The 12,957-nt window shown below is 31.1% G+C and overlaps 1 protein-coding gene across 2 annotated transcripts; it reads left to right on the plus strand.

Annotated features, from left to right (window-relative positions):
* The first annotated feature begins 412 nt into the window (after positions 1-412).
* Positions 413-12,957, plus strand: LOC108914352 (protein C19orf12 homolog). Of its 2 annotated transcripts, none has more exons than XM_018720155.2 (4): positions 413-596; positions 657-870; positions 2,650-2,908; positions 12,183-12,957. In XM_018720155.2, the coding sequence occupies exons 2-4, from the start codon at positions 711-713 to the stop codon at positions 12,190-12,192; spliced, it is 429 nt and encodes a 142-aa protein (XP_018575671.1). In that variant the 5' UTR covers positions 413-596; positions 657-710; the 3' UTR covers positions 12,193-12,957. The 2 variants fall into 2 exon arrangements, with proteins under 2 accessions (XP_018575671.1, XP_018575670.1); XM_018720154.1 differs by lacking the exon at positions 12,183-12,957 and adding an exon at positions 8,441-8,954.

The following is a 12,957-nucleotide window of genomic DNA, read 5'->3' on the forward strand; positions in this document are numbered from 1 at the left end:
CCCACAAAGCGCCTACACCGGCCGCATTTGCGGTCGGGGTAGACGACGGATGGGGCCCACCTACGAAGGCTGTCCAGGCCTACACGAGATGATGCAGTATAAAGAGGGCTAATCCCCCTCGATCCCAAATCATTGAGGCCAATTTCTAGCCATGGAATAATGGCGCGATTATGATTTTTATTTTGTGCCATTGTTCTTTAATAAGTGAAATTTATATTAGGCTCCGACTTTTGGCTCAATATTAAAAAGAAGTACCTACTTGAAAATTATGTAAATACGTATTTCTCGCGAAGGTGTTCCAATTGTAAGTTTAGCATAAAGAGTAGAACGATAGAAGAACACTTTAGGAGTAGTTCCCTGGCAATTGGAAAGCAGCAAATAGCTATAGTAGATCAAATGAATAGAAATAGAATAGAATTTTTATCAAAACGAAAGCACGTAATCGTAATATACACAATACACATGATATTTTTTGCCAATTTTATATTTATTGATACCTAACTTCTAAGAATTAGTTAAATGTTTTAAACCATAGATCTAATAATTATACTATTATGTTTTAAACGGTGTTGCTTGAACAAAGTTGTAGTACATAAGTAATACATATATCTAGTAAGTTTATTGAAATTAATTTTTTATACAAACATTATTTACAGAAGCAATTTATATTTAACATTTGAACCTGGAATAAATTATAACTATAATAGGCAATGTTGCAAAATAGAGAACCTTTGATTGAAATTTGCGAGGTACTGGCCGAAAGAGAAGAGTTAAAAGTTACATGTAAATTAGCCGCTAAAGATGCGTTAATAGCAGGATTTGGAGCATTTGCTGGTGCTCTTATTGCGGGTCCAATTGGAGTTGCAGTAGGTAAGAAATAAAAGTTAGTTTTTTTTGTAAATGATTCATGTACTTTGATATTTGGAAATGTCAAGTGTAATAATTAAATGTAAACAATTTGCCCAAAGCTCCCTCAGAACAAAACAAAGCAATAAACTGAATATTCCGTAGCACCATAATGTTAAAAATAGTTATGGTCCATAAACAAAATTTTTTTGTGTAATTTTTTTACTGTAACTTCATTTGTAAAATTATTTCAATGAAACTTATACGAAAGTTTGTGGGATAACTAAACACGAATATTAATAATTTTTACCAAAAATATAGATATAAAAACACCTTGATAATCTTTTGTTTTTTGTCATATATTTTTGTTGGTGTTTTTTGAAACATATTTACTATGAAAAAGTATATTTGTTACATATAGCTTAAAAGACCCCATCTATGTGGTTTATTAAACCGTGTTATGTTGCTTCGCTATGTCGTCTTTTATTTATCGAATAGTTGCAATGAGCATACATATTTGATTACCCTGTCGAAAAAATCTGATATATTTTCCTGTCTACCATTTGATTAATTGCCTACAAAAGCAATAAATAGCCAGAAATATTCACCCAGTATCGATGAATTAAAAACATTACCATTTCAACTCATTGGTCACCACCTTCAACCTTCAATAAATCATGGGTGGGCGGGGCCTTTAAAATACAGAGTTTTTAAGTAAAATGGATTTTAATTTTCTTAGCAATTATCAGTTAGACAGTCAAGTATCTGGTGGTGTTTTAGAATAATTAAACTTCAATCCTTTTTCGCTAAATTTGTTAATTAAATATGTACTAGTGACAAACATAGATTTAATATTTTTTGGCAAATGAAAAGACGAACTTAAATTAAAAAGTCAATGACTTGCTAAGATACAGCTCTCTTAATGTACCAACAAAGCTAATTGTACAAGGCTATATCACAGAAGGTTTTAATTTACTTACAAAAAAAAGTATTTGTTAGATTAGTATTCTACCCTGAATATTTGTCTATCCATAACTGTAGAAAATTAAAACACATTTTTTGAGATGATTTAAAAAAAAAAGAATGGTGAAACAAAGAATTTTCATGAGGAGAAAATTTTGTATGAAATTTACAAAATAAAAAATTAAAATAGAGGGTGCCCATCCCGAAGTTTCGAAAAGGGTTGCACATATATTTTTTTTTATTAATTATCTGATAGATATGATCAAGTGTTCATTGCTATAACTAGGAAAAATTAAAATTTTGCAAATAAAATTGTATTTATTATTAATTAATTATTGATGATGAAAAAAATATTTTGTACTGTACGAGCAACCCATTTCGTGAACACCCCCATTTTAATTTCTTATTTCACAAATTTCATTGGAAATTTCTTATCGTGAGGTAAAAAGTGGTATGGCTCCTGTTTTTATCTATAAAAATATGACGTCTTCAATTTTCATTTTCATATTTTTAGCAGCCTCTACATTTTAGGTAAGCAAGTTTGGCTATACAAAAAACTTCCTCGTGCAGAGTTTCATTGAAATATCCTAATAAATGATGCCATTATCAAAAAAAATTAACCAAGAAAAATTTCTTAATGGTCTGTCAATTTCTAAGGAAGCATGTTGGTAATGGCAAAGTCTAAGGAAGCTTTTGTTAATTTTAATATGCCTAATTATGACATAAGTCATAATAATTTTATTGAGGACAACCTCAATAAAATAATATCTAATTACTTATAGTAAACCACAGCACTAGAGTGACTTTCTATTTCTGGTAACATAGTTTTGTATGTTATAGGTGGAACCGCAGCATCTATAGCAACAGCACTGAATAGCAGAGGAAAATATAGATCTGTTGTTGATATCCTGAGATATGATTTAACTCCAACACAACAAGCAAAATTAACCGAAGCAGTTAAAAAAGCAGTAAATAATGTGAATGTAGATGATGTGGCAATGTTGATGACAATTGTTTTAACTAGTACAACCTTAAAAGAAGCCATTCTGAAAGAACTTGCTTCTTTTCTTTTGAAAGAATTAAATCTGAACATGTTAAGGTAAAATTCAATATATAAGTAACAGTTAATTTGAATTTATGTTTTTTTTAAATACTATTCGAATTTTTAGTGTTTTGTTAAATTTTATCTCTTTATTTGTACGTGTAGCATTTTTCCTTCAATAATTTTATTTTATAGTATATATCGATTTTATAAATATCAATATAAAAAACATATCAGTGGTAGCTGAAAATTGAAGGTATCATATTTTTATAAATAAGTTTGTATACTGTTCTTTAGGTGATGGTTTTTACACCCATAAAAAGAGATCTTTCATGATGAGAAAGTTTTAATCAAAATTTGCAAAACAAAATAGGAACAGCACTCCTGGGCTCTTGAAAAGGGTTGCAGTATATGTGCAAAGAAAATTTTATTTTTTTTATTTTTATTAAAGTAATTGCATTATGAAGTTTTAAAAATGAGATGTTATTATCAAATTAAAATTTAAATAACTACCTATGAAGAAAGTTTTATTTTAAAAATGAAAAAAAAACTCCTAATTATTGTACCTGTCAGTTGTTTATGAAAAAAAATATATTTTGCACAAAATATATTGAAAGTCTTATTAAGATCCCAGGGGCTACTGCCTCTATTATAATTATTTATTTCACAAGTTTTGACTTTTTCGTTATGAATTTTCTCTTTATTATGGCCATTTCAGTTTTCACTAGCTGCCAATGTAACATATATTTTTACATACAGATCGTATTTTTTTTGTTTTTTTTTCTTGGATGCAATAATATAAAATCTCATTGATCTAAATCTAATAATAAGGGCGGTATGACTAAAATATTGTACCATATTTGTAGTATATTAGGAAAGAATTGTAAGTTCCCAAGCAATTGTATTTGTCTATACCAAGGGTCGGCAACTGGCGGACCGCGGTCCAGGTCCGGACCGCAGAAGGTAAAATACTGGACCGCCAAAAATTTTTTGAAAGTATAAATTACTCAAATAAATTATTTAAAAAATGTTTTTTACGTTTAAGTGCCAATCTTATCATTTTTTCTAGTATTTTACAATTGTGTGAGTGTTTTGAGTTCTTAATTAGTAAGCAGATTAAATTTGAGTCCAAATTAAAATTAAAAAATAAGAAATATGAATTTTTTTTTGGACCTCGTTAAAAATTTTCAAAAGTATCCGGACCCCACCTAAAATTACTTGCTGACCCCTGGTCTATACATTAAAGGAGAGAACGCATTAGGCGGTCGCGGTCCCGTCGCATCGCGGTCTGTTCTGGGCTGAGCTGATCACGGTCTTTCACAAAATCTGTCGGATTTGGCAATTGCACACAATCCTGCTCGCGCTCTCCTTAAATAGTTGGGGTATTATTTTAGTAGTTAAGAAAATCAGTTCTATGGAAGAGGAAGCTCGTCTTGATCGAGACGAGCTCGGGAATGTCTAGTGCATACATTATCAAATATGGGAAGGAACTCCACCGCGCACGATCGAGACTAGCACGGTCTACGATGCGACGGGTCCGCGAATGCCTAATGCGTTCTCACCTTAATTATTATTTTTGTCCTTATCTCCCTTACCATTAAAGAACAAATAATCAAATGTTACTTCATTGTAAGAAATCCTTTTAACAAAATGCTAAGTAAAAATACTCGGATTGTTCCAAAAAGCACAATTTTGGTGTATATGCATCAAATTATATTTTTGAATACCTATAATTTGGAAAGTATTAATAACATATAAGGGTTAGAAAAAATATAAGGGGTGTGAAATGTTATATGAATTAACCTGTACTTAAATTCCAAACCAAAGGTTTGTCTAGGCAATCAATGTACAGAATTTAGGTAGTAATTTGGATTTATTTGCGTTTCTTAGAACCCATTTAAAGATGCTTTATTAATCAAAAGGTTTAAGCTTTAATTAACGTTATTATTGCCATTTATAACTGTTTGAGATGGTCAGCAAGTCACTAAATTATCTTATTATTTCTTAACTGTCGATTTTATGTACAATAATGAATGTCAGTGTACATAACATTAATATTGATTACTTCTATATACAAGAGTAGCTTTGATTCTGAAATGAATTTTAGGAATAAAGTATCAAATGAACTCATAATAATATATTTATATACAGGTGGTTTCATTCTTATTGATCAAACTTTAGGTTTAGATAGATGATTAAAAAGTAATGATATTTTTGCAGTAATAATGCAGTTATTAATAATGCAACATTTTAAATAGACACTCTATTCATAAATGACCACAGAAAAATTCAAGAGAACTCTTTTATTATAAAATGGGCAGAGATTTTGAATAATATTGTTTTTTTAACACGTTCACTGCCATCTTGGTCTATAGGGCCGAGAATAAAGTGTTATAACACTAAAAACTCGGTCAAATAGACCGAGATACAATTTGTCTCATGGGCCATCTAGGTCTATGAGACCGAGATCCATTTGAGGTTCTCGGCACCGTCGGTCTATTCTCTTATGAGAATAAACGCAGGAACAAACCGAGTTGGCCTGTTGGACAAGTTCGCCCCTTACAGTTTTCATTTCTGAAATTACGAATATTATACTACGGTGCGCTCTTGTTCTGAAGCCAATTTTTACAGATTTATATTATTTATTTTTATAATAAAAACACGTATCGGTAAGTTTATTAAATATTGTATTAAAACCACTTAAGTAACTAAAGGTACAAAGAAAAAAATATAAAATGACAAACATAACATTTTATTTTACTACTAACATTACAAACTTTTTGCAAATAAATCTTGTATTACACCCTATGACTTGCATTAAAGCATTCCCAACATAAAATAGGTTCATCAGGACAGGACTGACAATAAGTTCTAACTTTTCTTATATTTCTGGCGATTTTCCAGCCGCTCTCTGCTCTCACTTTCTCGTAGCATTTGATACATGGCCGTCTTTTGTTGTACGGCTTTGTTCCAATTTCATGACGATTTCGTATTTTTTTTAGAGTAGATTCAACTAAATTTTCTGAAGGATAGGATTCACATAACTTGGAACTTCTTTATACATAATCCAAGCATTTACCATCGCTGTGTTCAAAATTATTTCAATTGCTAATTTTCGGTACCACTACTGATTTTCATAATGGTGATTGATATGACGTCATTTGGTCTGAAAGGTCAACTGCGGATTTGCCAGCGTTGTAGTCTACGACCATTTGTGGTTTATGCTTGATATTACCGACGCGATTTTTAGTCGGTACTACGGCATCTGAATGTTTTGTGGATAATAAAAGGACATCGCGCTTGTCACGCCATTTTAAAACATCAGAAATCATTTGTGCATTTTCCGAATGATTTGTTTACCACTTTTTAATTTCTTACTAATAACTTCTGTAGGCAAAGCTTTTCGATTTTTCCGAAGTGTACCTACGAAGTGTGTTTGACTGTTTAGTAATTTGGAAGCCAAGTCAAAACTCGTATACCAATTGTCAGTAATAACAGTTCGACCACAGTTTAGAATCAGTTGACAAAGATTCATCACTACACTTGTAGGAGTTCTTTTTTGGCATTCTAAATTTTTACGTGCATATATTTGCATACTGTATGTAAAACCACCATAGCTACATAACTTAATACCATATCGGTGGCGCTTGTTTTTTATATACTGTCTCATGATAGGTCTTCCCCTAAAAGCTATTTAAGATTCATCCACGCATACAGATTCTGAAGGCTCGTATACACTTTGGATATTTTTTTGAATTTTGTCCACAACTGGTTGTACTTTATACAGGATGATTTTGAAAGTAGGGTATTAATTTCAACTGATGACAGTAGGCATTAAAATAAATCATTTTACAAAAAATTGCTCTAATAAATGTGTTTTAATGACCGAGATAACTGAGTTTAAAGTTATTGCAAATTTTGAAGCCGACTCTGTAAATCCCTAACTTACCCTAATAGGTGAAGCAACGGAACACGCTAATGTTGGCTGATACGTTATCGATAAGCCACGTGTTAAGTAGCGCGCACTCCTTGCTTTGATTGTCATGCTTCCTTCAGGTAGTATGTATTATAAACGAATTGTGTTTTCGTTATCATTTTGGTGTTTTATATTGTGTATTTAGTATCTTTTTATGTTAATTTGCTGTCAGAGTGATAAAACAATGGCCCATGTGTATAGTAATAATGAACTTGTGGATATGTTGTTAGTGAACGGAGAGTGAGAGATTTTGGATATCGTTGAGGAGAACCCCACAACGAGTACGAGAAAAATTTCACACCAGGTAAATGTATCCCAAAGCAAAGTATGGCAAACTTTACGAGAAAATCAACTTTATCCGTTCCACATACAACGTGCGCACGCATTACTACCCGAGGATCACCCTAAGAGAGTTCAATTTTGTGAATGGTTACTGCAACAAAACAATGCTAGCGAAAATTTTACGAGACATATCTTGGCAACGGATGAAGCGACTTTTACTAGAAATGGGATAAATAACTTCCATAATACACATATATGGGCTGTAGAAAATCGCCATGAAATTCGACGAACAAACTTCCAGCAAAGATTTTCCTTAAATGTGTGGGCAGGAATTGTAGCTGGAAAGCTTGTTGGACCTGCCATTTTACCGGATCGGCTAACTGGTTTAGATTATCTGCATTTCTTACAGAATAATTTACGCGAATTACTTGAAAAAATTCCGTTACATGTTTGTCAAAATATGTGGTATTTACACGATGGCGATCCGCCTCATTGTCGGCGTGAAGTACGTGATCATTTAAACAATGTTTTTAATGACAGATGGGTCGGACATAATGGACCAATTCTATGGCCTCCACGAGCTCCGGACTTAAAACATTTGCTATGAGTGTACAGGACCGGATTACATAATTTAAAAAATGCGAAAATAGATTGTTATTTCTGATTTTTTATAAATAACATTTTATTCTTCTATTTTTTGTATAACACTTGTTCTTGAAATAAGTAGGCGCGTACTAAAATTACTACCCCACTTTCAAAATCACCCTGTATAACCGATCTACAGTGCTTCCTTCATTGTCTGCAAAATGTACCACACGAAGAAGAAGGCATTGCCACATTGAACATTTTTTCTTTACTCCAATATTAAGATATGTTTGGCATTTTTACAATGCCCATATAAGAAATGAGACCAAAGAATCGTTTGATTGCAAACTTGTTCTTTGGAATCCACTTATGTAGTTTCGACTGGTGAGAAGTGTCAATATCTTTACATAGTGTCTGGGTTGCGTACAAATTTGTTTGTTCTGCTACATCTACAAAAAAATCGTCATCCACCAGTGAAAAATAAAAGTCTTCGGGGTCTGCTCCCTGCATCATAGCAACAAACTCAGGACTCACACCAAAATTTTTGGAAAATGGCATCAGATTTGGCTGATTACCTTTTGGCAGCCCCCATGTATCTGTAGCATTTGCAAAATCATTCAAATCGGACAAGAATATATGGCTTTGTGTTAGGTATTAAAGATCTGATTGATGGCCCCCAAGGTTTACTTCGACTTCAGCATGAGATGTTGACTGGAAATCACCGATTAATTTATTCTGTGTTGTAGGTTCGAAATCTGACAGCCTCCCCTTGGTTCAGCATATGACGTTGACAAAATCTCAAGTGAAGGCAAACATGGTCTTGCAGAAACAGACGTGCCTAATTCTATCTCTGATTCAGAATCAGATCTATATACAGTACTGTCAAATCGGGATCCTTTGTAGAATCGTTTACGAAAAACCGGTTTCGTTATCACAAAATACCCAAAAAATATATAAAGAATGTACCTGAATCAAAATCCGATTCTTCACCAGACAGATCAATCTTTGAAGCAATATCTTGCAACTCTTTTTCACTTAGAGGGCGTTTATAATCTCTTTGATTTCGAGACATTGTACCTAACCACAAACTAACTAAACTAGACGTACGAGTACCTTCTTTGAAACAAGATTGCACACTGAACAAGTTAGGACAGCTCAACTGGCTGAAACCGGACCGCGTAGCAGACCGAGATGGCGTAGACCAGAGCTGGGTAATTACTTGTAATTTAAAAAGTTACAATTACAAATTACTTTTAAAAAAAAAGGAACTGATTACATTTACAAAGTATATTCTTTAAAAAAGGAATTATATTAATTTAATTACAGTTACATGGAAAATGGATTAAGCAATTACTTTTCTAATAACTTATAGTGACCAAACAGAGAAAAAGGAAAAAGTTAAGTTAAAAATTTAAATTAAAAGTGTGTAATATTGCGTTTTATTATTTATTAGAATTGATACTAAAATGAAAAGATTATTCTTATTCATTTTCTAATATAGAATTTTTATATTTTTATTCCTAATCTAATAATTTAAACTAGTTCCGTTCATACTACAATTTTATATTATTGGTCAGGTAATTAATTCAACCCGATGCTCTTTTTTTTGGTTGTTAGTACATTTGCAAAATATAGAATACAGTAGTTTTGGGTAGACTGGAAAGCAATAATTATTATTAAAAAAATTACGAATCGAACAAGTACGAGTGAAAGGCTGAGTAACCGAACCAGCAGTTTTCTCAACTCATAATAAGAGCAGTAACACATAGATACATAATATATATTTTTATAAAACTTGATGCTATAGACAACATATTTTTACTTCGTATATTTTCTAAATTAATAATAATTATAATAAAATAAAATGTACTCTGTTAATTCTGAGGTTAATTCACCAAATCACTTTTTATTGTTCACGCGGCACAAGGCTTTCCTCAAATGAAATAATAGAAGTCTGCAAGTCTGTACGCAATTACGCAATACGCATGATCTTAAAAGTAATTATAATTATTAGAAAAAGTAATTGTAATTGGAAAAAGTATTTGTACTTATAGAAGTAAGTTGTAATTCGATAGTTCAAATAATATAATTACAAATTACAATTCCTATAACAATTTTGCTGCAATTACAATTCCAAATTACTTTAATAAAAAAAAGTACTTAAATACAATTACAATTACAGGATAAAAAAGGGAATTGTAATTGCTAATTACTTTTTCACCAGGAATTACCCAGCTCTGGCGTAGACAAAAACTAAAATTACCCTACGCCAACTCGGTCTACTGGACCGAGGGAAGAAAAAAATATTCTAAGATCTACAAGTTATTTTTTAAAATTTTCACTTGTTTTCGTTTAGTTTTGTAGTATAATTTAATATCAACAATGGCTTCTAAGGAAAAAAAATAAAAAATCACGGCTTCATAGTCAAACTAAGTGAATGTTCTACCGGCAGGGAATGTATATCAACCTTTTTTTTTATTAAAAAGTAAACATTTTTCGAATATAGTATATATAAACAAACTCATATTTTTTAATAATTCATCTATTAGCAAAGTTTGATTTGTAAAAATAGAATCATGTTGTATATTTTCTCCGACGATTGCACTTACCAAAGAGTGCATCTCGTCCACCACAAAACAAATAAGCTCTTCTATAAAAAATAATTTCAATCTACTGCATATCTCGTGCTCAAGAGTCGAACTACTCTTGTTGACCCATACAAGTTACAGGGTGTAACTGAGTGGGGGTCATATTTTTACAGGGGCTTCCTTTGAGTTTTAGAAACATGTATTAATAGTTTATTTTTTCAAGTTTTGTTGTGAATACTTAATTTTTTTAAATCCCTTTTTTTAATCGTAATTTTCTTACCCCGCTGCTGGACAAGTTAGTGTAACTTCAAACTCGCCGCGCTTTAGTTGCAGAGCATGCACAATTATGAATTGGGCTGCGCATTGTTGTCAGATCTTATATTTAAAGGAAAGGTTATTAAAACGCAAATTTCCACTCGCCAAGAGGCACTGCTTTTTGTCACAATATTTTTGTCGAGTAGGTGTTTGCCACGAGCCCTACCTATCAGAAAACTCAAGTAGTAATCAAAATGAAATATATAAAAATAAATAAATATGTTTTACCTGGTTTTTATAACAACATTTAAGATTTTGTGGCAAATATTCGAGTACTGGTAGCAGGACCCTCTTCCATGACATTTAAAATTTCTGGTTCAAAGATCCCATAATCTCTTAAATGTCGAATCAATCTGTTATTTTCTTATTCGGTACTTCCTAACAAAAAGTAGTCTCTAATCATATCAACTCGCTTTCTTGATTCGTATATGTGCTTTTTCATAATGTACAAATACAGTATAATCTCTATAATCTGGCACGTCACTACACCGGCACGTCCAGTAATCCGGCGTTATTTTTTCCGCGTTTGTTTACTATTCTTGAAGAATACAGTTTATACAGTTATAGTTTAGTTGAAAGATTATTTTACAGAAACATAAACACATTACAATATACATATATATACACGTACACAACTGTAATATGTATGTATCTATGTACCAATCTCTGTTAATAAACAATTAAAAGTAAGGTTTTTTAATTTAATACTGTTTATATATACATTTTCCATTCATCCGAATTTTCCAGTACTCCGGTACTCTTAGGTTTTTAATGGTGCCGGATTAGTGAGATTGTACTGTACTTGAAAATAAAATACAAAATTTCCGTGTATCATCACAACACTGAAATAAATATAACTATAAAATTATACACTTATACCACAAAGGCACTTTATGTACAACCTTCCCCAAACCGATAAAGTCAAAGACTAAATAAATATGTAACCAAATGAAACTGCAGTTTTTGACCATTTCCGTTTTACATCAGGTGTAAGGACAGTCAACTTATATCCGTTTTCAAAGGCATACAGCAACAGAACAGTGGTTTTTTAGTGTTTGGTGCTTCGTCCACATTAACATAAAAAAAATATGGTGACTAAAATAACACTTCGTTGTAATATACCAAAAAAACATGGTGACCTCAAAATAACACCTAGCCATTCTCATACCCCAAAATGTAGATTGATTTAAAAACAACCGGCAAAGTTGATATTGCACTTCATACACATATTCTGGGTGCCCCAAGAATTAAAGTGCATTTTAAAAAACTAATTATAAATCAACTATTTATTTGATTAAAAAAATTCAGATTCATGTTCAGGAGAACACACACTATTACCCCTAAAAAACTGACCCCACTTAAAGTAACACCCTGTGTAAATAGAAAGCTACACTTTAAGCATGTTAATACCATGTTGTTGTGGATCAATAACCAGGCTTCTTATTAAAATATATTTTAAATATTTGCTCATTTACATTTACTTGTGAGGATAGTACTGAGATGAATATTATTGTGATTAGGTACAAAATTATTAAAAAAAAAAAATTTAATATCTTGTTCTCACCTACTTTGTTTCTTTTTTCAGTCAAATTTAGCGATGGTTTTTAATGAAAAGACTGCTCCCTGTATAAAAATGGTCTTATCTCAATTCTTATTCATACTTTGTATTTGTGAAATGATTTTAAAATGTTACTGAAAGACTGATATGTTAGATGGAATAAAAGATTTACTTTTTGAATAAGAATCAACTTTGTATCGTGACAAAAAACAATTTTTATAAATTTTGAACTAGTTAAGTTTTGTTTTTAAATACTGAATCTACGTGACTGGCATGTTTTAAATTTGTATTAACAACTCTTTTAATAGAAGGTACATTTTTATCAGTGTTCATACTTCGTCCAGATATATGTCCCATGTTGCTTATTCTTTACATATTGTATATCATCGATTATTGTAATAAAAATAAAAATCTGAGTTCTGAAATTAATTTAAAATAATTGATATAGAATATGGTTATTGTATAATTCATTATTAATTTAATGGATAAGTACCTATATTTGTGATATTTTCCTGTTTGAATAAATCTAATAAAAGCCGAGTATAGTTTTTATTTATTGTACCAAAATGTGTTTCTGATTTACAGCCTCCTGAATTACTAACTGTCTTATAAAAATTATTATTTCTAAGATACAGTTGTTTTTAATGTTTTTTTTTTTTTTGTTATTGACAAAGCAAATTTGATTTACTTTCCATTATTATTTTCAGATTTAATTTATGTAGTTACTTATATGATCCATACTTTTAAAAAAATATAAAACTTGAAACATATGGCCTATTAATTATTTAAGCTTTTAGTATTT

Source organism: Anoplophora glabripennis, unplaced genomic scaffold (assembly GCF_000390285.2).
Source record: "Anoplophora glabripennis isolate ALB-LARVAE unplaced genomic scaffold, Agla_2.0 scaffold807, whole genome shotgun sequence".
Classification (NCBI taxonomy): Eukaryota; Metazoa; Arthropoda; class Insecta; order Coleoptera; family Cerambycidae; genus Anoplophora; species Anoplophora glabripennis.

Excerpts from the sequence above, each read along its gene's own strand:
- LOC108914352 (XM_018720154.1), top strand. The coding sequence starts at position 711 with ATGTTGCAAAATAGAGAACCTTTGATTGAAATTTGCGAGGTACTGGCC. Across the intron at positions 871-2,649 it reads TCCAATTGGAGTTGCAGTAG|GTGGAACCGCAGCATCTATA; the intron begins GTAAGAAATAAA and ends TGTATGTTATAG.